Here is a 24,121-nt window from a genome sequence, read left to right on the forward strand (position 1 = left end):
CAACGCTTCTGATAAGGTTGTAAGAGTCACATTTGATCACAAAATGAACCTGAGTCAGCTGAGGCCAGTAAACCTTCATCAGAATCAAGTGGTCAGGTTTACCAAGAGAGGGAGAAGCGCTCAGCATGACTTTCTCATCAACATCTTTATTTTGTAGAAGTGTATTCAAAAACACAACCACTCACTCTGGCGCTGCCTGAAGTAATCTAGTCCAGGAAAAAACCTGTACAATTTGATGCTGCTGAAAGTATAAACTGCCCCAAAGTGGAGCTTTGTGAAATACAAATTGCCAATGCCCTCCTTATAGGCTCTGTTCATAACAGCACTATTTCCAAGACTAGGGAAGCTCTAATACTGGTATTTTCAATGCTGGTATGATTTTATTTGAAGGTCTCTGCTCTGGGCATGACTCAAGAAGGTTATTGATGAGTCGGAAAGGTAAGTCTTGCAAGAAAAGGCTGAAAGAAGTAGGTATGAAAGAACTAGAGAAAATCAAATCAAATACAATTAAAATATTAGTAATTGCCTCCCAATACTAGAAAGGTAGGTTGGGGATTGATTCTGCATTCTTTTCTAGTAAGTCAATGAGGTTTACTTCTAAGTGACCAGGTTCAGGATTGTATTATTATGGCATTAAGCAGGCAGTCCATTCAAATCCCACTCCTGCCACATTTAAGCTGTTTGGGGGAGGAAGGAAACCCCTGACTCAAAGGCAACAACCATTAAAAAGTAATTGGTGAGGGTGAAGGGTGGAATACATATGTGGGAGATGTACTGCTATTCCCAACATCCTTGTTTTTAAAAAACCTTGGGCACAAAAAATGGAAGTCTATACAAAGGGATTTCCAAAGATGCTCAAACTGGCAAGCATCAAGAGCCAATTCTGGGAGAAGCTCTTTTCTGTTTCATCTCTGTGGGGATATCCCTGGAAGTCTTAAAGTCAAGTGGGAAAGCTGATTGCCTCTATGTATTGTGGGGGGACTGATCTAGAGTCTTCTCTTGAGCGTTACTTTCCAATGCAATTCTCTTTTGCAGGTTGAGTACCACTTAAGACGGCAACATGTGCCTGAGAAGGGCAGTTATGTCATTAGTGACATCACCAGAACTATGCAGTATGAAAGATTCCATAAACGGTGTCTCTGGAAAATTTTACACATCACTTGGGAAGACAGGCGAACTAATGCCAGAATACTGGAAGAAGCAAAGATCACCAGTGTTGAAGCAATAATTCTTCAACATCAACTTCGTAGGACTGGTCATGTTGTGCAGATGCCTGATGGTCGTCTTCCAAAGCAACTGCTCTATTCCAAACTTAAAAATGGAAAGTGTAATGCTGGTGGTCAACAAAAGAGGTTTGAAGAGTGTCTCAAAGCAAATTTTAAAAAATGTAGTATAAACACCAACAATTGGAAACATTGGCCTGCGAGCGCTCTAATTGGAGAACAGCCTTTACGAAAGGTGTCATGGGCTTTGAAGACACTCAAACTCAGGATGCAAGGGAGAAACGTGCTAAGAGGAAGGCACGCTTGGCAAATCCATACCATGATCATCTCCCACCTGGAAACCTATGTCCCCAATGTAGAAGGACATGTGGATCCAGAATTGGCCTCCACAGTCACTTACAGACTCATTGGTAAAATCGTGTTTATGGAAGACAATCTTACTCAGCTACGAGTGATAGCCAAAGAAGAAAGTATGCAGTATGTACCCCCTCCCTGCTCTGCTGCCCCAAATGCTTATATCCTAGAGAACACTCCAAAACACAACAAAATCTGGAAAGATAATCTCAATTTCCCAATACAGTGGTGCCTCGCAAGACGAAAAGAATCCGTTCCACGAGTCTCTTTGTCTAGCGTCTTTTTTGTCTTGCAAAGCAAGCCCATTAGCAGCTTAGCGGCTTAGCGCTATTAGCCGCTTTTAGCGGCTTAGCGGATAAGCGGCTTAGAAAAAGGGGGAGAAGGGGAAAAAAGTCGGAAAAACTCGCAAGACATTTTCGTCTTGCGAAGCAAGCCCATACGGAAATTCGTCTTGCAAAGCGCCTCCAAAACGGAAAACCCTTTCGTCTAGCGGGTTTTCCATCTTGCAAGGCATTCGTCTAGCGGGGCACCACTGTACCACACTTTCCCAATATATTGCGGATCTAGGGCTAGGCAAATTGCGGTTCCTCTGAAACAGAAGCTCTTCCTTAAGAGTCAATATCTGGGTCCCATGTACCAAATGGGCAAAGCTGTGCTTCTGCTGCCCTATAAAATGATCATTTAGAAAGCTTCTTAAGCAAAACACTATGGAATACAGCTTACTCATTGTCTTCTCTGGAGAAAAAAATGCTATGACTTATTAAGAGAGGAAAGGCATGTGTAGCCAATTTCTGAAATCACCCAACCTTGGAATGCCAGAAGTGTCCAGGGCAGCCTCCTTCAACCTGGTGCTTTTCCAGATGTTGCTGGACTAGAACTCCCATTATCCCTGACCACTGGCCATGCTGGCTAGTGGGAGTCCAACACATCTGGAGGGCACCAGATTTGTGTAAGCTGGAGAGAAGATGGGCAGACTATTCTCTTTCTTTTTAACAAGATCCCCCAACTGAAGCCAAATATCTGCAAAGCGGTTCAGCGGGGCAAACGTAAAGTTAAGAATTAAAGAAGGGTAAAAGGATGCCTCTGAGCACATGCTCATCCCAGGAATTTGCTTTTGTCTCAGTCTTCTCACACAAAAACCCACTCCAAGTGTTCTTCATTTCAGCAGCCAAAGAGAGAGGCTTATAGTTGTTGCTATTGTTGAACAGAAACCTTCACTGATTTACAAGTTACCCAGAGATCAAGTCACCTCTTGTCCATCCCTGGTGTAGAGCCCAGTATCTCAGAGTAGATCAGAGCAGGCTGAAATACCTGGCACATCTGGTTTGCATGGGTAGCAAGTGCCGAAGGTCCATTCCTGGCCCCAGCAATCAGAGAATAGCGTCCAGGTTAGGGACAGTCAGCCCAAGACATCTTGCTGCCCAAACAGCTATGCCAACACCATGACTTCCAAATATTTCCCTCTGTCTCTTGGGAATATTTCAGAGTGCAACATCCTGTCTGAGGGCAAAGGGGTTGGATAAGGGGCATGCAACGTCCCAGTTCCATATAAATTACCCACAGTGGGCCATCTTGTAATCAGGGGTGCTGGGTATATGGGGCGCAAGGGGCTCCAGCCATCCAATATTTGGGGGCAGGTGTCTATGCCACCCCCAATATTGAGGGGGCCGCCAGGTGGGGGCTGGGAAGAGGGAGGGAAATCATTGCCTTCACTCGTCCCAGCTTCCGCCTGGCAGCCCAAGAACCCAGGAGCCGGGCAGCAGCTGGGGCGAGCAAGCATAAAGAATGCCTTCCGCATGTGTGTCAGGCAGTATCACATGATGTGTCACGTGGCCGCACCCCCTCAATGTGGAGGAGCAAGTCGGTGCCCCTGCTTGCAGTTATTAATTTATTAAATAGCTCTCATGGGAGATTGTTGTTTGTGAATAGAAGGCAAAGGAACACTAGTCCCCAAACATCGATGGTGTGTAAAGAGAGACGGGTGCCAACACCAACAAGCCTATACAGTGGTGCCTCGCAAGAAGAAATTAATTCGTTCCGCGAGTTGCTTCATCTTGCGATTTTTTCGTCTTGCGGAGCGCGGATTCCCCGGGTATTAACGGCTTTAAGAAAAAGGAAGCAAACCCGCAAGATGTTTTCATCTTGCGAAGCAAGCCCATAGGGAAATTCATCTCGCGAAGCACCTCGAAAAACGGAAAACCCTTTCGTCTAGTGAGTTTTTCGTCTTGCGAGGCATTCGTCTTGCGGGGCACCACTGTATCGCATCCCAAATCTCTGGCTTGGCAGATGAGGGAAAATGCTCTGTGCCAATCCAAGCCTTTGGCATGGTTCCTCTCTTACTACCGTTACTATCGCCCATCATCAGAACAGGTGGTGATCTGAGCTCAGTTTCAGCCTATCCTCTATCAAGCTGGCCCTGCAGTAGGAGAAGACAGCCTTAAAGGAAGTGTGCATGTGTGTGCATGCAGGTACACACTCTCTCTCCAAGAGCCCAAACCACAGAGTGGTCGGTTCACATCCGCCTGTCTTAGGAGACCATGTATGCGTAACGCCTCGGGATGAAGAGATACAGGGTCTGCTGTCGCTGCATTAGCAGCACAGAAGTGACCTCCCTAGGGCGCAAGCCTGGGCAGTGTGTATGAAGGTCCCAGGCTGCCCAGATGACAAGACTCTCAGCCTCGCTGATGTGGTCCAAAGGAAAGCAGAGCAATACGTTAAGCACCAGCTTGGCTGCAGGAGTTGCTGGAAAGAGGCACACAAGGCACCATCCAACCGCCTTAGGGAATCCAATACGGATTGGTGTAGGGTTTACTCCTTGGCCCTTTTTTCTCCCAAAGATGTCCCAGGAGACAGCAAGTATAGGTTTTTCCTCATGGTTTACTTCTGAAGCCTTTCTCACAAATGAGGATAGCCCCAAGGCCATGGAGGTTTAGGATCAGAGTTTTCCTTCTCCTAGAAGACCTACTGAGGCTCCAGTACTTTGGCCACCTCATGAGCAGAGAAGACTCCCTGGAAAAGACCCTGATGTTGGGAAAGATGGAGGGCACAAGGAGAAGGGGACGACAGAGGATGAGATGGGTGGACAGTGTTCTTGAAGCTACGAACATGAGTTTGACCAAACTGTGGGAGGCAGTGGAAGACAGGAGTGCCTGGCGTGCTCTGGTCCAGGGGGTCACGAAGAGTTGGACACGACCAAACGATAAGAAGACCTACCTTCCCAGGATGATGTGCCCCATCTGCCCCTCATTTCTCTCTTTGGCACATGCAGAAACCGCCTTCCTGATCATTAGACCCATTATGGGTCTCATCAGCTCAATGCACCAGAGCCTGTCTTTGCATGGCTATGGTCACCTGGTTTGGCTGGCCAGTTGAAGCCATTTACTGGGGAAGGGCGCTGTCAGTTTCTAGGAGGCACAGCTGAGAGCTGAATACAGGGTGGGGACCAAGGGTGGACAAACTACTCCAGAAGGAGCATAATGTGCCGCTCCCCTAACACCTCACTGCATAGAGTGGGATGCTAGGAACTGGGAGTCAGGAGCAGTTAATTATGATTATCAGATTTTTTTCAATGAATCCAGGAACACTTTTTTTTTTTTTTTTTTTTGAAGCTGAGTAGCAACAGGGAGTCAGTAGTGGGGATGGTGAGGCAAAAGACCCTGGGCCCAAGCACACATGCATATTGTATAAAGGTGCAAAGCCCTTCTTTCACACCCTGTGAAACATAAATGTGCAGAGATTTTTTAAAAACTGGGCAATGGCTGCCCACCCGCAGCTCCTGAGCCTCCCCCAATCTGTCGGAACAAAGGGGGAAGGGGGCAGGAGATTGGGGGAGGCTTGGGAGTCATGGGCGGGTGGGCGGCCGGCCGTTGCCCAGTTTTTAAAAAACTCTGCACATTTATGTTTCACAGGGTGCAAAAGAAGGGCTTTGCACCTTGCCCGGCAGAGAAACCATGTGCCTTGCACCCCTCCTTGGCAATGGCAACTCCCGAGCCTCCCCCATCACTCAAAACAAAGGGGGAAGGGAGCAGGAGATCCGTACCACCGGACGTCCCCGGTTCCCCTTCGGCAGTGGCGGCGGCAGTCAGCAGCCCGGAACCTGCCAGAGCCAACTGCGCTACCAGGCTGGCTCCGGGCTGCTGAGGCTGCTGCTGCCATGTTTCCCGGGGACAGATTTGAAAACCTGGGGACATTCCAGGGATGTGATTTGTCCGGGGACAGATTTGCAAATCTGGGGACTGTCCCCAGGAACCGGGGACGTCTGGTAACCCTAAGTTAAGTCAGCTGGGCATCCAAAGTTTAGTTACAGTGGTACCTCTGCCTGTGAACGGGATCCGTTCCGGGGCCCCGTTCGCAACATGAGCAGAACACAACCCACGTCTGCGCGTGCACGGGTCGTGATTCGCTGCTTCTGCGCATGACATCAAATTGAACGTCTGCACATGCGCGAGCTGCAAAACCCGGAAGTAACCCTTTCCGGTACTTCTGGGTCACCGCGGGATGCAACCTGAAAAGATTTAACCTGAAGCAAATGTAAGAAGAGGTATGACTGTATTTGAAGGTTGTGTGCTGCCACACTAGAACACCGCGTCTTTAATTTTATAAGAAGCCAGCAACGGCTCAGCAGTTCCCCCTGAAACAATGCTATTCTTCCCTCCCCACATTCTGGTTATAGAATCATAGAATCATAGAGTTGGAAGAGACCACAAGGGCCATCGAGTCCAACCCCCTGCCAAGCAGGAAACACCATCAGAGCACTCCTGACATATGGTTGTCAAGCCTCTGCTTAAAGACCTCCAAAGAAGGAGACTCCACCACACTCCTTGGCAGCAAATTCCACTGTCGAACAGCTCTTACTGTCAGGAAGTTCTTCCTAATGTTTAGGAAACATCATGCTGCAACTTGAATTGGGCCCTGAGTGACTAAACTGCAAAAACTAAGCAGTGCCCTGGTCAAGTTTTGACGGATCATTTGGAAAAACCTGCAGCACCTCCCTTTGTGAACACAGCAGTTCTATTTCTCCTCCCCTCATCACCACATATACAGCCATCCCCTCCCCTTCCCTCTGACCCCCCCCCAAACTGAGGAACGTTGAAAAAAACAAAAAATGGAAACAAGGCTGCATTCTGCAAAGACTTCCACACCACATGGAATCCAATGAACATGCAGAAGGCATAAAATAAGGGAGACACATAGCATACTGTATGCCTTTTCCACATGACTGCATGCCTTGACCCTCAGACAGGTATATACAGGGAGGTAGGAGCAGGGAGGGAAAACTCCAGACAGAATAAGAGAGCACACAGCTTATTTTGGGTTCTGTAGTCTGGTGGTGCTCATAGCAAGCTAGGTCAAAATTTACAGTAGAAAAACACAGTCCATTGTGTTAGAGGAAGAGAGGGATCTGGGGTGGGGTGGGGGAAAAACCTTGGTGTACACACTACCTGCAGATCAGCAAGTAGAAGCAGTCTTGAGAGGCCAATTTGATAAAAAGGAGTTGACACACACATAGAAGGGGACTTGGAGGTCAAGAGCAAGCAGGAGTTCCAAGAAGTTATTGATAAGTATGTTGGCATTGACACTTCTCCCTGTTCCCCTATTTCTGGGGTTAGAAGAGATTTTCATATAAACCAAGGAACTAGCATGGTATATTGTGTTGGCCTCCAACCTCATGGAGGTCAAATCCAGCGGCACCGCTGCAAGTTTTCTGTTTTGGTATAAAGGGTTAATGGGGCAGGGTTTCCAAAGAAAGGAGAGAAGGAAGGAAGGAAGGAAGGAGAAGAAGCAGTGGGAGAATTGAGAGAAAGACAGATATATACTGTTAAAAATTAAAAGCAAGTCCACGTCCCATATTACGACTTCATGGTAAAAGACAGGTTCTAGCTATGGGATGCTGGAGACGAGAGGTGAAGTAGATGAAATGTTGAAAGAGCAGAGGATACTACAAGAGCTCACAACAAGCCGTAGTCGTTGGTGGGTGGGGGTCCTCACTTGACCCCCCCTCCACTGCCTGTGCCACTGCTGCTTAGAGGGTGGAAGTAGAGGGGGAGAAGCAAGGTGGCAACGGGGTCAGTGAGGGGCAAATGCATTGGCAAAGCCAAGCTGGTGCTCCTGTTAGCGTGTTGCTACCAGAGGTCACCACCAACTCCCACGAGGAACTGGATGTATAGACCCTGTTCTGAAACAGGCAGGTGGCTTTTTGCGATAAAAGGGGGCTCGTTTAAAGATTTTTAGACCTCTTCACTTAAACCTTGAAATTGGAAGCAGAAGGCTTGGCATGTAACCAGAAGTGTTGCTCTTAACAGAGTGCAGAATATAAAGAATTCAGGATTTCCAGCTCTGCTACAGACTCAGTGGCTAGAGCATCCGCTTTGCATGTAGAAGATCTCAGGTTCAACCCTCGTCATCTCTGGGTAGGGCTGGGAAAGATTCCCTATCTAAAATGCTGTTGCCCTAAAATGATGGAGCAATGGTCTGGTTTGAGTGTAAGTTGTGGTTGTGAGCTTGTGAAATGTTCCGAGAACTAGGGAGAGACGGACAGAACTATTTCTTTCAGTCTATTGCTGAACGTTTCAGTTACCACAGAATGGCAGTGGGCACCTTCACACTTGCCGTCTTAAAAAAACACTGTTTTTAATTTCTTGAAACAACTGAGCACTGCTGAAACCAGGCCAGGCCACAAAACATGCCATACTCTATTGGATTCTGACTTTGGTGTCAAAATCAGCACCAGATCTAAGGGGAGGTTTTGGTTTTTCTTCCTGAGAGTCTGAACCCCTAATCACTGTGACTCAAGAGGAGTGGGAGTCTTTGTTGGGGGGTGGGATATTCGCCCTTAGCAATTCATCTGAAGCAAACAAGAACTGATGCCCAATTAGGCAGGGATGGGGAACCTGTGGCCAGTAGCAGTGTCAGAAATTAGCCAGGCACATTTTGCGACTGTCACAGGTTCAATTGTGACCACATGGAAATCTCTGGTTGCCAGATTGGCAACTGACAACTCCATCCGACTGCCTCCTCCAGCTTTCTTAAGCAGGTAAGCAGAAGGGCAGATTTATTGCATTTATATCCCACCTTTTTCTTCAAGGAGTACATAGTTCCCCCCCTTCTTCAATTAATCCCTACAATGACCCTGTGAGGGAGGTTAAGAGGCTGTGACTGGTCCATGGTCACCCAGTGAGTTTCATGACTGAGTGGAGATTCGAACCCTGATCTCTCAGTTAATAGTCCGACACTCTAACCACTAGACCACACTGGCTTCCTAGAGTTCTGCTATGGGGCAGCTATATAAATTAAGTAGGTAAATAAATATGGGGTAAGCAAAATGTCACTTAGAGAAGGATCTGAAATATTTTCTTTGAAGCTTGAATTTGTTTTATTCTGGATTGTTTTACTTAATGTTTGAATGTATTGTAAACCATTTTTGAGATTTTTTTTCTTTGAAATATGAAGTGGTATAGAAATGAAATGAACAACAACAACAACAACAAATCCACTCCAAAAAAAGGCACCTAGACATTCTGTTGTGGTGACCGTAACCTAGGTTTAAGGTGCCATTTGGCAATTAGTTTATATACCTGAGTTCCTAACATTGGCCAGTAGTCAGTGACATTGTGGTCCAACAACACCAGGAGGGCTATGGGCTCTTTATCTATGTACTGGGATCTGCCCACTCTTAACAACATGCCCTACCACACTGGCTTCATAGAACTGTAAAGTTGGAAGGGACCCTGAGGGTCATCTAGTCCAACTCCGTGCAACGCAAGGGTCTTTTTGCCTAACGTGCAGCTAGAACCCACAACTCTAAGATCAAGAGTCTCATGCTCTACCAACTGAGATATCCCAGCAGGCTTGTTTACATCAAAGCCCTGTTTGCTCTCCACTATCTTACCTCCTTTCTGCAGCAGCTGCCATGTAAAGACAGTGTGTCAAGAGCAAGGGAAAACAGGAATTAAAAAGGCCCCAGCGAGGGCCAGTGTTGGCTCCTGGGTTGTCTGGAGGGCTAGCATTCAAACTGTGGCTTAGCCATGGACTTGAGCAAGTCCCCCTTTTAGCTTCAGGGGCCCAATGGCCAACCAATAAGAAGTTGACCTACATCAGGTGACTTGTTACAAGGAGAAACAAAGGGGTGTCTTCTGCCACCACCCATAAAATGGTACACATGTGAAATGCAGTTTAGCAAACACTTCTATCCAAGTCTACACATGTGCACACGCATACAGACTTCTGGCATGGTGCATTCTCATGCAAACCCACCATCCCAGCAAGGCTTATAGTCACATCCCATGAAAGCACACAATTCCACTGGCGACCTTTGGTTCCCCTGAGGTACATGTGCAGGTATTCAAAGCCACATAGCCTCCTTCCTAGACTCAAACACCATTTCTAGGGTGACCTCTACAAAAGCACAATGACATTCAACCCCCAAAGACCAACAGCTTTCGTCACGTAAGTGGCTACCTCTCAGAACCTACGCACAAGTCCCTGTGCAAAGTGCACACACTCTATTTCCAAGGCACAAATGCAAGAAAAGACACTGTCTGAAATTCACATCCAGTGAAACTGAGTAAGTTAATCAAGCCAGGGGAAATGAACAGCTTCCATGCACACCAACATTCCTTGTGACCTCTACAAGCACACTTGACACGCAGTCCTGAAAATCCACAATTCTGCAGGGCAAGGCAGTATTTCCAAAAAGCTGCATAACCTGAAATAAACAAAACTGATACAGAGTCCCGTAAGTGCCTGCAGTTCCACAGACCCACACACTCACAAGGAGGCACCACCCAAAATCCCATGTTCCAGAAGCAGGGATGTTCTTCAGGTAGCTGACCATGCCCTGCTCCACTGAGCTGGTCCATGCGACACAAATAGACACAGGGCATGAGACACATGATGTAAGGTCTCTCTTCCAAGGCTCACAAAATCAGAGCATCAGAGTCTACCAAGGCTGCACATCTCTCTAGCCACGGGGAGAACGGACAGTGCAGAAGTAGCGACAGCCCTAATGTTGACATTGTAGGCAGGCAGGAAGGACACAGGCCTCCTCCAGTATCTCTTGGCAGACACAGTACTCCACGCTCCCGGGACTGGGCTGTTGCAAGCAGCACTCCCAACTAGTCATGCCAATTTCTGACCTTGTCAGGATGCACACTGCATTAGGACCCTTCCAGCATCCAGGCATTTCTCCTGCTACTCTTAGCAACATTATGCAGGCAACAAAGCTTTGGCTACCAGACGTCTCCCTTAAACCTGCCTCAGCAAGCCACCCCAGTTGCCCGTGTGGTGGTGGGGTATCAGATATTGCCCATCGCAAAGTTCTCTCCCCCACCCCACCCCCACAAAAACACATACTTCCCCCAATTTCATCCCTCCACACCCACCCACCCCAGGTATATCCAGATTACCTGGTCCCACCAGCCAACCAGCCATGGTTTCGCACAGGTCTCACAGAAAAAATCCACTAAGGGCATCTTCCGTGCTCCGCCAGTGGGCGGCAGAGGCTCTCTGGGTTACCCACCGACGTGGTCTTCCCTCTTTCCAGGTGAGCGGCCGATCTGTGGTGCCCCCTTTCCTTGGTGTTAGTAGGAAAGGAAGGGGTTAATCCCACAGAGCTGTTCCTTCCATGAGCAGGTTGGGGCCTGGCATGGCTCTTGCTGGCCAACCCGCCCTGCACAAGGACCCTCACATCTCTGCTGCTCCTCACTGATGCCCCCACAAGGGGACCGTGGACCGGGGAGATGGGCAAGGCAGGCCAAAGCCTGAGAAAACCCCACCGTCTCTGGCTGTACTGCAGATGAGGAGGGAAATACCCACAGTGCAACGCTGCTGCTCCGGCTATGAGCAAAACACACAGTTTCGGTGCACGGGAGGGAGAGGCAAAAAAAAAAGTCCAGCCGCTCGTGAAGAAGAGAGAGGCTGAAGACGGCAGCAGGAGGAGTCACTGCAAAGAGGAACGGTCTCTTCCAGGTGGAGCCGGCTGGAGATTCCCAGCCACTTCTGTGTACCACATGGCAGCCACCCAGTTAACAAGGCAGGAGCTGCATTGGTAGGAGGCACGTCCTCATCATCTCCTCCCGGGTGCGAGGGCAGCGGTCACCACGGAGACGGTACCTCCTTGCACGGCTCAGCCTCAGCTGCATCCCCGGCTTGGCGTTTGTGTGCAAGTGTGTGCGCGCTCTTCTCTCACTGCAGCACTGGGTAGATGGGAAATGATGTCAGGTGGCGATGAGAGAGAGGCGGCGGCTGGGGGGTGGTGGGAGGGAGTGGAAGTGAAATGAGGGAAGAGGCGGGGAAGGGGGGAGGTGGTTACTGAAGGAGCACCTCAGTGAGAGCTGGCTAAACAAACCGGGCAAACGAGGGACCGGTGAGGGGGAAGGGAGAGGAAGCTCCGGAGCTCTGGGCCTGGAAGGAGAAAAGCTTCTGAGGTTCTAGCCTCCCCTCCTTTGCAGCAGCAGCAACAGAGAACGCCTGGCGGGCTTGGCGGAAGACTTCACGGAAGGTGACCGGGTAACCCAGCTCAGCTGGTGGAGGAAACGAGGCAGAAAGGAACACACATGGACTCTCGGAGAGCTGCCTGGCTGCAGTTCCCAGACAGGGGCTGCAAACTGAACAGCAAGATGCTCCAGCTCGCAGTGGGATGGGCAGCAGGACTCTGCCCAACGTCAGTAGGGGGCAAGGGGCCAGCCAGCTGCGGCCAGTGACCCACCATTCTGCTTTTTCATCCTGATCCGTAGCCACCTCAGTCTGACATTCATGGCTTGTAGCAGTTTTATCTCAAGCTTTGAGAAAGGTGAGGGACTTAAGAAAACTGCCCTGGTGGGGATGGGGGGGGGGGGAGGGAGGGGAAAGCTAAGAGTACTGGGTCCAGTCGCAGCAACAGCCTGTTTTATCAGTTTCTCCACTCTGTCATGTTTGCATTCGCACAACCGTCTAGATTTATTCTGGTTAAGTGTATCAAAACCTCCTGACAACCAGGACTTCTAGCCTTCAATCGTTGCTGGCTTGGTGTTGCTTCCTATATATCTAGGCAGCGCAGCCGTCCCGGCATTTTTGTGTGTTTGGGAGGGAAGAAATTGCCATGGTATCCCAAGTGCATGAAACACTGTCCCTCCCTTGCAAACACACCTGGGAAAGTGAAGCTGGTGCAGGACCAGGAGACTGCCTGAAGGGCTATTATGGGATAGAAGAAATACCTGCAGGGGCGAATGTGTTATTGCTCCCCGCTTGCATGCACATATCCCAAGAGCATCCCCCCCCACCCCCAATACTAGCGGTGGGCATTCTAATTTTTCTGTTCATACACCTGAGCTATGTTTGAGTGCCTTTGCTTTCAGCGTTAGGCCTGCTGCTACCCACAACTCGAGGGCACCCTGCCCTTGGGGCTCCACGTTCCAGACGTGGCAACATAAAAAAACCACAGAGACAGGACAAGAGGCCCTTCAGAGGGACGCTCTGCTCTTCCTTCTCGCTGTTGGAGCAGGACAATCTGAGCACAAGGAAGGGAAGGCCCCAACTCAGCCTACACAGAGCCGCTGCCATGCGCCATGAATACAAAACACGATTGCATACACCCACTGCCATACAGTGGGCAGAAGGTACACTTTAACCAGGAGCAGCAAACCTGCTCCTCCTTCAGAAAAGGCTGGTCAGAACGTTACCCTGTCCTCAACACCCTCTTTGCTAGCTCTCTCCCTTGCTCTTTTCAGGGGAAAACAACCTCTTTTAAGGTATCCAGAGCTTTAGGTGAGCAGGCTGTGACCCATTTTCAACATAAACCTACCAGCTAGAATAAATGCTGGTTCACTTAAGCACAGGCATGTATCTCTCTGCGGAATGAGGACGTGGAACCTACAGAGGTTTACTTCCTGAAACATGGCCATTCCAAACATTTTTGCTGCCCCAAGCAATTGCACCGTGGTCTACATGAGGGGCACCTATAATTCACTGCAATTTCACAAAAAGAATGCTGGGAAATAACTCTCAGATCAGGGGGGTTGTGAATTGGCATCGCCTGTGCAACACTCTGAGGGATTCTTGGAGCTCACGCCTGAAACACTCCTCGCACAAGCTACACTGAAACAAATGGGAGTTGTGATGGGGAACTGTCCAAAGAGTTGTGACCCGTGCCTAGATGGACATAAGGAGGAGCATTGCCTGAGCAAAGATGATACTTCAAATGTCAGGCTGGGATGAATACTTGCAGGTAATAATACAGTGGTACCTTGCTCATCTCACACTCCGCAAATAACAAATGCACCCAGTGCTAAAGTCGATCACTGTATTCCACATCGCAATGAGAAAACAGCAAACTCCAGCCACTAGACACGACGGAGGGACAGAGCGACGGTGTGGAAAAAATTAATTCAGAAGTTATTCTAAGCCCACGATCGATAAAGATCCCGCGATCTACCAGGATCACCAGGGGATCTACCTGTTGATGGCGGTCGACCAATTGAACATGTCTGCTATAAGATGAGCCCTGCTGGATCAAGCCAAATACCCATCTAGTCTAGCCTACAAACAGGACATGAGTGCACTGCCACTCTCTCGTTAAGAATACAAGAAGTTGCTGGATCTAGTTCAGCATCCTCTCTCACAGTAGCTGGCCAGATCAGAAGCCTGCAGGCAGGACTTCCACTCTTCCCACTTGTGATGGCTAGCAGCTGGTATTCAGAGTCAGCTGAGGGAGCTCCAGTCTGCAGTTCCGAGACTGGAACTTTTCCTCCCAAGAAGATTCTAGCAGGCACCTTCTGTGTCAACCTATTTAACTTCTAACTTTAAAACAAAACAAAGCAGCAGCAGCAGCAGCAACAACACCACAAATGCTCCTCTAGCTCCTTCTCTTACGAAAGCAGCAGCATTGCTGGAAAGCTGAAATTCTGTGTCAGGCAGCCAGCTGGAGACCCTCCTCCCTTAGTCTGGCTAGTGGCAACTCTTCAGAAGTCCATGCTGAAGCCTGCTGCACAATAGAGTAAACTGTGGACTCTTGGGCCAAACCAGACCTGACTCAAGTGATCCGCTACTAGGATCACATAAGGTTTTCATTTTGCTAATTACTGCATGACTGCACACTTCAGTCCCAGGGCAACAGTCTGAAGGCACATGAGATCACCAACTTGAAGAATCTCAGCAGGCCTTGGTCCAGTCATTGCTTGGATGAGGGGCTCCATGAGGGAAGAAGGTATGAATGAATGAGGCTGCTCTGAAGATGGGAAATTGGTGATACAGGAGAGGGTTTTAACGCTAATCCCCAATGCTATAACACCCCCCCCCACACACACACACATTAAGGAGCTAGCAGATCCAGTAGGGTTGGGGAGAGAAACACAGATATATGCTGTTCTTGTGTCCCCCATCTCTCACACCCCACATGCATTCGGCATCCGGTTCGGCCCTTTTCGCAATCAATTCCAGATTGTTCAATTGCAAGCACAAACTTCTTAAGACAGGGAGTGGCAAAGAGAAAGGGAGTGGGGCCTTGGGGAGAACGGACCTTTGGGAATATATAAAAGGCGCATGACATAGTGGATTTGTTGTAGCTAAACAGGTGGGTTTGGTCAATGCTTGGATGAAAGACTCCCTGGGAATTCTGTGTATATAATCCGGAGTTTCACAAAAGACAATACGAGTTATAGATAAAAGGGAGAGTACACCAACTGCAGTGGGGATTCTCAGGCCAATTATCTCGAAACATAAAGCAAACACACAACTAAACACACGTACACCAGACTATGAGCTCACTCATCTGGATTAATCCATTTGTATCTAGGAACGGCCACGTTTCTCCTGTAGGATGTATCCTGCAAAGCAGCACCTGTCCATTTCTCAGCGAAGTGGCTCTCCACTTTGCATTTCCCTGCCCTGCAAGTCCCCTTAGCTCTCCCCCAAGTGAGAGTCTCCCGGCCACGAGACACTTCGCAACCCACTTTCATGTAGCGCTTCGCAACAGTCTTTAAAACCACATCTGCCCTACTCAGCGAAGACTCAAACAGCAGGAGCAGCATAATAGTTCTTGTGGCCCAGAAAACAAAGAACTAAGCCATGCACAAACCAGAGGCAGAAACCTTTTTGCATGTCAACAGTTGCTAATGTATGATTCCGTCTCTCTCCATCCATAGCTACAGCTTTATCATTTGTACACTGCCCTGTACAGTACAGATATGAACATCTTAATAAATAAGACTGAAATGTATTGCATTGCAATTTAAGGACCAAGGCAGGTAGGGGTGTTTGTGTTTGTGTGTTTGCTACGTATGTCTGATTTGGCCTACAGAATACAATAATTCCAGTGGAATTTTTTTTTTAAAAAAAAATATCATAGTCCTCAGAGAAATTTCTGGAGGGGCTTTGCTGGGATAGACCTGCTCTTAATCTGCCCCCAGGCAGTGTGAATTGTGCTCAACTAGATCAACTGTGACTGCCAATTTGACCCAAGAGTTTTGCCCTTTTTGTTCCCAAATGCAATCCCATAAAGATGCAGGGCTGAGAGCATGCAGATCCTGGCCCCCAGGGCAGCCAGGCCCCTAAAGCGTTGCAGCAACCAAAAGCAACAGGGGAAAAAGGCATCACTTGCACCACTATTGTGCAAGTGGGCATGGCTGACCGATGGAAACACAGAACAAGGGCATTCCACGCTGCAGCAAAGGGAGGTGCTGGCACCATTCTGGAAACCAGGGTGACAGCCATAGAACAGGCCAAGCAAGCTCTGAGCCCTACCTTGTTGGATGCCATCTCACTAACAGAGCGGTACGTCTGAATGGTCTCCAGCTGGTCAAGGCACCAGTCTAGCTCTTCCAAGGTCTCTTTGGCCATCTGCTGGTATGTTTCTTCTGCAAGAGAAGTGGGGTAGGAAAACAGCCAGTCAGGTTTAAGTGATGGAGAAGCATGAAGTTCACCCTTGGCCAGCTCTGTTCCTCTTGCCTCACCTGCAGACAGCTTAGGAAACACGTTGCCAAGGGATATTGAGGGCAGGCATAGGATATTGGGATATTCAGGGCAAGCAGCACAGTCCCAGAGAGGTTTTCTTCTTTCTTATTATATTCTTTTAAATAACTGAAGGGCCCAAAGGTCTGAAAACCTATGACCTGCCAGTCAGATCTATCGGAGCTCACCAGGGGCCTGATAGATTTTCTGTTTTCACTGCCTGCCTGGGACTGCAGAAAATGGGGCTGGGGTGGGGTTGCAAAGAACGAAGCAGGCAGCAGCAGTGGGTCACAACTGGAACAGGCCTGGTTTAAAGAAAAGGGGACCTGTGGAACTCAAGCCGTGTGGCACTGCAGCCAAGTCTGGTTGTGATGGGAGGAAGAAGTGACTAAGGAACCATTTCAAGAAAACCACGCTTCCCATTCCACTCACTTTACCATGCTCCCAAAGAGATGTGAAGCTTAGCGGAAGTATAAGTATGCACAAGACAACCTAACTGATGTTATGAATGAGCTAATTTACCTAGGAACCAGGACTGAAGGAAAGGAGGGAACAGGTAGATGAGCCACATACATACAAGGCAGGAACATAAAGCTGGGCATATGGTTTTGGACATCTAGAAGGGAATCACACGATGCTGTGAAGTTCAGGAGGCTGACTGCAGTTCCTTCTGCTACCAGGTAGCAGAAGTGGAAGCTCCAGAAACTTGAGGGAAACACCCCAAATGCACAGTCAATTATAAATGAAACCCTGGATGGTGTTAAAAACCCATCTGATGTTGGCCAAATGGTGGCACACAGATTGCAAGATGAATTTCTGGCCAAAAGCACAGAGAACCAGTCAATTATCCTGATAACATTGATGGGGCAGCTGAGAGCAGGACTCACCTTAAGCCACCAACCAGCGAGTTCATGGCCAAGCTAATGCAGTCTTGGCCATTAGATGCTACACTCATTCTTTTGCAGTCAGCCTTTCTTGCCATTCCAAGCTCTAAGTATCCTGCTGTTTAGCCCACACCACAGCTGGAGGAATTAGGGGGATAAGTGCTGGGGCAATGGGTTATTGTGGCTTTAGATAACATGGCTTTGCCAAGAATATGCTCTTTGATTTAGCAATGTAGGAGTGCTGGGGTCCTCTTACAGTTCAGAACCCAAGCAGCAATGCCAATTCCTTTTATAGAGGAAGACAAGCCAGGCTGATCATTCCCTTTGGGGCCAAGGAGGAAGCTGATGCTCAAGAGGTCAGGGGTGACTGATGGATTTGAAGAATCAGAACAAGCACCTGAGGGTGGCAGCTTTTGCAGCCATGTGGCACGGGGCTGCTTTTCCTTTTCCTTTCAAGGGTTGCATTGCACTCAGGGAAATTCTGGCCAACCCAAGATTTTCTGGCACTTGTGGCAAAAATTTCAAAGGGTTCCCTCCTTCCCAACTAATTAACACAGGGCACAGGTACTTTGGGAGCTCTCCTGAACAAGCGCCACTGAATTAAGAGGAGCTGCGCTCTTGTGAATTTCAAAGCCATGCAGAGAAGATTCCTGGTGGGAAATGCTCCATGGCTCACATCTGCACAGAGATAGATGCATGAGTTGGCCACCTCATTGTGCCTCATAGTAAAGGCCACATCTGCACAGAGTGCTCCAATTACCTGTTTCCCCCAGGAGACAAAGCCCCCTTTACTGAATGTGGACCTTTGAGGGGTGATTTATATGATACATCGTGCACGCTGCAGATCTTGGAGAGGATTCATGGATCCCAAAACTTGATGCCAGGCCTATGAGGCTGACTCTGTGTATGTTCCCTTGTTTCCTCCTCCAGAACCAGAACCCTCTTAGTAGGCATCCCATTACCTGAGAGCGTGGCTCTGCAAACAGTTGGCTGGCTGCCCATGGGAGACCTCCTAAGGGGGACAGAAGAGAGAAAAGATAGATGATCAGGATCAGGCACCACTCTTTCTGGCACGTGTCCCTCTACCCCACCCCTCTGGCCACTTGAGACGTCACCTCTGCAAGTTTGCAGGCAGCAAATGAACTTGGGAGATACTGTAGGACCCAAAATCCATTCCGTCCCACTGAGATGGAAATGTGAGTGGTTTTAAGTGGGGATGTGAAGGGAGCAGCAACCTGATCTCAGTTGATCTTTGAGGGATAAGCCTGCTAGAAGGAAGATACAGCTTAGCCTGCTGTACCAGGAGAATAACTGAAGAATCAATTGCCATAAAACTGACTACAAATACATTGGTAATGTTGGTGTTTCCTTAGCAGCTGGGCAGATGGTTATGTGCTTAGTTATATTGGTTTGCATGCATTGTGCATGTCTGAATGAGGCTGACTTTCATTCTTGCTTTACACTCTATGACTCTGGACTTTGCCTCTGGCATTAATTAAACCCCTACAGTAGTTCTGAGAGGAAGGGAGGAGAGGCAGGCAAGGGAAAAGAAATACAAACAGAGACTTATGTGGAATTACAGCATCTGCTTAGGCTCCAGCTCTTAAGGAACACAAGGGCATCAACTACAAGGGCTGGACTGGGGCACCAAGAAGGTATACCCCACTGCAAAATAAAAGTTGAATTCCTGGGGGTTCAGGCAATTCAGAGTTAAAAACTCCAGGAAAATCCAGAAGCTGATTTAACACCAAACCAGACCTGGTGGGAAGTAGTTCTCACCTCCTCCCAAACTTTGCTGTCCCGGCTCTTCCAGGGGAACACAGCCTCTGAATCTGGAGATTTCATTTAAAATATTTTAACTTGCCCTTCATCAATGCATAATCTCAGTGCAGGGTACAGTCAGCTGTAATGTTTGGATGCAACACAGCGTTTCCCTCTTTTTCAGTAGTCCCTCCACAAGGGGACTGAGCAAACTAGGCGCAGTCTTTGGAAGTAGGTTGGTGGTGGAAGGGAAAAGATCCAGCTGAGCACAGGAAGTGCCATCTGGCCTGATGCACCAAATGAGAACTAAAATTGCAAAAGAGTCACATTTAGGTGTTTCTTGAACACCCCATAACTGGCACACACTTACTTGTTGGATGTTGGCGTAGGAACATTTGCCAGGATGGAGAAATTATTACGTACGCTCCTCAAGCTTGCCAGGACCTATAGGAAGCCAATGGGCAGAAAGCGTTAGGGCTATGAAGCTGCTCTGTGCAGCCAATAGAAGACCCCAGAACAACGAGGGGGTGGGATGAAGAACAAAACTGAGGCTGACTCTCACCAGGAAGTACCAGAGGCTAAAAATGTGGGCTGGTAGGGAAGTGCTTTCTGTACCCAAACAGAAAGATGAATGTCTCCTTGTACTGAGAAGTGTGGCAAAAGGATTTCTTCAAATTATGAAGAACTCTATTTTAAACTATTTGGACCACAGATAAGTGAATATGACAAGGAGCAAAGAAAACTTGGTCTTGCTGCTTTATTTCCTATTCCTCATCTCCATAGGTGGACCAGAGGGAGATACAAAATTGAGAGAGTAGCATCATCATCATCATCATTATTATTATTATTATTATTATTATCCGCTACCCCAGCCCCAGTGTCTGGTTTGATTTGGTCTCTGTTGAAGAGATGAGGGCTTAAACATCTGCACGCAGCAGGTGGGGCACACAATATTAGGCTGTGTATTTGCAACTCAGTATTTTGGCATGTTTAAAAGCTTTCAGAAGTAGGTAAGTAAAATTTACATCCTGCCCCACTTACACCACGAAGTCATATTCTTTGCTTCTGTATTTGTGCAGGAAAGAAAATATATGCTAATCTCAGTGTTTTTTTCTGAGGGTACTCAACGGTATGCAGTACCAGCATCCTTTCCCCACCAAATGTTTAAAGTGTGACACTTACTTTAAAAACTTCATGGTGAGTACCAGCAACTTTTTTTCTTAAAAAAGAAGAAGCACTGCTAATCACTGTAACAATAAAGTACTGGATGTTCTTACACTTTAAGGGAAATAACAAAGCTCAATGAAATACAAAGTACGAATCAGCATGCAAGAATCTGAATTCACTGAATTCAGCTGAATGTTAAACAAACAAGAAAAAAAGGGGGGCGAAAAAGATATTGTTGAGTATCACCCCTCCCTGCTTTATTTTTGTTTTGTTTTTGCTCAACCTTCAGCCTGAAAAAATAAAGCTTCAAAGCTTAAGCTACTTTTTGATTTGGGGAGCCTAAAGAAGGTACTGTGGCAGGAATTTCTCAGAGCACACAACTGTGACAAGCCGAATTTTCTCACCTAAGCACGCACAGGGACCTGGGACATACCTGGGCAAATGGTGTCACTATCAGGTCTTCAGTATGTCTGTGAAGGATAAAAAACAACACGAGTACAGATGACTTGTGGGGAAGGGATGACAGAGCACAGCAAAACTCAAACCCCACTCTCCAAAACTCTCCCTGGCAGAAAGCTTATGTAATGTATAGTAAATGAAATTTCAAGCCTGAGGGATCTTTTTGCTGAGTAGAGGAAGCCATGTACTTTTAATGAAGATGGAGCAAAAGGCTTATTAATGAGATTCCAATCTATATTCTGGACATTACTACCAGCCCATCACCATTTTAGAAAACTGGGTAGTTTAAAACTTGGCTGCTCTTCTTTCTTTTATCCTACCTGTCACAAATCTTGCACAGGCATGCAGATAGGATTTGGTTGCACTGTCTTCAGACATGTCTGGGAGCTTTCAGGCCTTCTGCTGCAAAGCTACCCGCTTGCGCTCAGGCCTGTGACAACTTGGAACCTACAGGGTCAGGCTACTGGGCTACCTAGCTCAGCAAGACAAGGGACACCCCCAGGCCTGCCTGGAGACCCTGCTGCTAACTGTGCTGCTGCCACACAGGGTTACGAGCAGGAAGACTAGAAGCTGCCTTCAATCTATACGTTCAGTACAGTCTACACTGACTGGTAGTGGCTCTCCAAGGTTTCCGATTAGGTAAACCCTACCTGAAGATGCCAAGAGACTGAGCCTGGGTCTGTCTGCATGCAAAGTACGGGCTCTGTCACTAAGCCACAGCCCCTCTTCAGTTTGTCTCTTTAGGGTGAGAATATGCTTGCTCTTGGGCGCGCAGCCCTTCCAAGAACGGAGGAGAACTCACGCTTCACTGGCGATGGACGAGTTGCGTGACATGGTCTTTGGAGACATATCATAGTCGCTGTCTGAGCGGTAGAGGAAGGACTCACGCCTCTGGCTCTGCGGAAAGCTGGGGTGAAGCACCAGACCTGGGCTGGCCTGGGGATCCAGCGGGCTGCGCCCAGGTGACGGGCCATTCTCCACCTCGAAACTGCAGGAGGAGAAAAGGAAATATGTCAAGGAAGAACAGAAAATGGCCTGCTTGATACGCACATATGCAAAAGACACACAATCTCCCACAGCTGCCAAAGGGAGATCTCTGCTATTGTAAGGTGGAAAACATTTCCAGACTTGTTTAGAATTTTTAATTAAATTTTCTGTTTTACAATTTTAAATACTCATTTTTACATCCAATGACTTCCCTTCTTCTATTTTCATGGTTCATTTTACATATCACAAATCCCCGCATGTTTTACAGAAACTATACCATTCATTATTCCATTATTCCATCCATCATAACTTATTTACACTGTTGAATTTATCTTAATGCTGCCAGTGTTTTTAGCCGCACACATATATTCAATAAATGTTTTCCAATCTTCTCTAAATGTATGTTCTTCTTGTTCTCTTATTCTATATTCTGCAAGCTGCGCATATTCTGTCAACTTAAGTTGCTATTCTTCTTTGGCTGGGACCTCGCTCGTTTTCCATTTTTGGGCTATGGAATTTCCAGACTTGGCTGCGCCCAGATGCTCTGCTCAGTCTTCCTTCTGTCCACAGAGCAAGATCAGCCTGAGCCTTTTTGGCAGTGGTGTCTGTTTTAAAGAAGTGCCTCCCCGTGGAAGCCCACCAAGCAGCTTCACAGCAAGGCGGCAAGTAGGGCTGGGTGATTCAGTGGGCATTTAAAGAGGAGTCTATCAAACTCTCACATTCTGAAACAAAATGTGAACCAAAACACAGGTACCCTTCGAAAGTCGCACTTATCCAAATTTTGCAATGCAACTCCAACAAAAGTGCATGCAAAAATCAGGACAAGTTCATACAAAAATGCTAAAGAATTTTTATGAGTTTTTTTTTTTTTAATAAAAAAAAGCAAATTTCTGCAGAAATGTGGAAATTGAATTTAAGGTTCAAAAAATGAGACTGACAAGTCCTTCCATCTGTAGCTGCAAGACTATGAAACACTCAGGATGGGCTGATGCATAGCATCTGACTGTTAACACTTTTAAGACTGGTTTCATTTGGACATGGCTGTTTTGCCATTTATATGGCAATTGTACAAATTGTTTCCAATCTATAAATGTGTTGTTGTTGTTTTTGTCTTCTAAGCCACCTTGGGTAAATTCCACTGGAAGTGTAGCCCACGCCCAAATGCTATATGTAAGCAAGTCAGATACAAGCTTGACGGCCTTCTAGACCACTGTGCAAGCCAAACTTGCAGTGAGTTCGTTACAAAGGTGAAAACAATTGCATTCCTCATTTCCCTCTTTGGGCCACTTTGTTCATCTAATGGAGTGACAGGGGTGTAGCCCAGATTTTTTTTTTTGGGGGGGGGACACATGACTTTTTTTGGGAAGGGGGAAGAACCTAACTGTTATCTAGTGAAGTTTCACCCTGGGCCAGCAGGGGGATACTGTATATAGTTTTCACTCAGGTCTGTAGATAGTTTTCACTCAGGTCCACGTCAGTTATTTTAGGCGGGAAACTCTGGGTTGTTGTTGCTACAATGTTGACAGCCGGCTGCCTATAAAAGCAGGCTGGCTGAGCTGTTTGCTGTTCAGTTCTGTCCAGCTTGCAAGTAAAGAGCTGCTCTGGAGAAATCGCTGTGTCGTCTGCTATGTTCGCCCACAACTTAACACTAACTATCTGTGATGCGATTTGTCAGTTAGTTAAGTATTTTTATTTATTTATTTGATGGGGGGAATTGCCCCCCCCAGCTACACTCATGTGGAATGAGTAAGCAAGTTGACTGTCACAGACTGTGCCACAATGTCAGCCTAGTTTTAGATCCTTAGAATCTTTACTTACTTACTTACTTTTTAATAAAAATTAAAAAGCAAGTTGCTGGCCCTCAGTGGAAATATACTTTTCAAAGCAAGCAGGCCATTGCTTCCAAGTCACATATACAATGGCTTCCATTTCCCATATGGCCACCTCCTTCCCATGTCACCTCTATCTGCACTGCCCTACCGTGCCTCTCTCACTATCACATAAAGCTTAGTTTTGCCCCAAACCTTACTCTGTGAAACCTCAAATACCAGGTTTGGAACAGAAGTCGAGCATGCCTCTACAAGAGTAAGACCTGCACCAGTTTTATTGACTCGCTTTCCTCGCTTTGAGGCTACTGAATTTTAGACTTCTCAGTACAGGACTCTTGAGTTCCTTGATGAAAAACTGGGCCTTTCAGCCAACATACAGCATAAACAAGTACAGCTTTGACGGATTGTCTCTCTTCCTTCCTCATTTCTTAATCACTGCTTGTATCTCCCCCTAGTGGTCAGTACACCGCTGTTTTCTACATGTACTTGAGCTACTAAATCTACTACAATTCAGTTTAGACCAGGGTTTCCCAAA

General features: G+C 47.4%; 1 protein-coding gene across 6 annotated transcripts in view; it reads right to left on the minus strand.

Annotated features, from left to right (window-relative positions):
- PDE4A (phosphodiesterase 4A) overlaps window positions 1-24,121 on the minus strand; it is a 357,141-nt gene that overhangs the window by 46,471 nt on the left and 286,549 nt on the right. For 5 of the 6 annotated variants that reach the window (XM_079960036.1, XM_079960032.1, XM_079960033.1 and 2 more), the window contains 5 exons: window positions 21,573-21,758; window positions 20,745-20,781; window positions 19,515-19,588; window positions 18,346-18,395; window positions 16,293-16,405 (listed from right to left, as the gene is read on the minus strand). In XM_079960036.1, coding sequence (XP_079816162.1) covers window positions 16,293-16,405; window positions 18,346-18,395; window positions 19,515-19,588; window positions 20,745-20,781; window positions 21,573-21,758 — 460 coding nt within the window. Of the gene's footprint in view, window positions 1-10,981; window positions 11,393-16,292; window positions 16,406-18,345; window positions 18,396-19,514; window positions 19,589-20,744; window positions 20,782-21,572; window positions 21,759-24,121 lie in introns of those variants that run through there. The other variant, XM_079960037.1, reaches the window with a different exon arrangement.

Source organism: Podarcis cretensis (assembly GCF_951804945.1).
Source record: "Podarcis cretensis genome assembly, chromosome: 17".
NCBI classification, from domain to species: domain Eukaryota; kingdom Metazoa; phylum Chordata; class Lepidosauria; order Squamata; family Lacertidae; genus Podarcis; species Podarcis cretensis.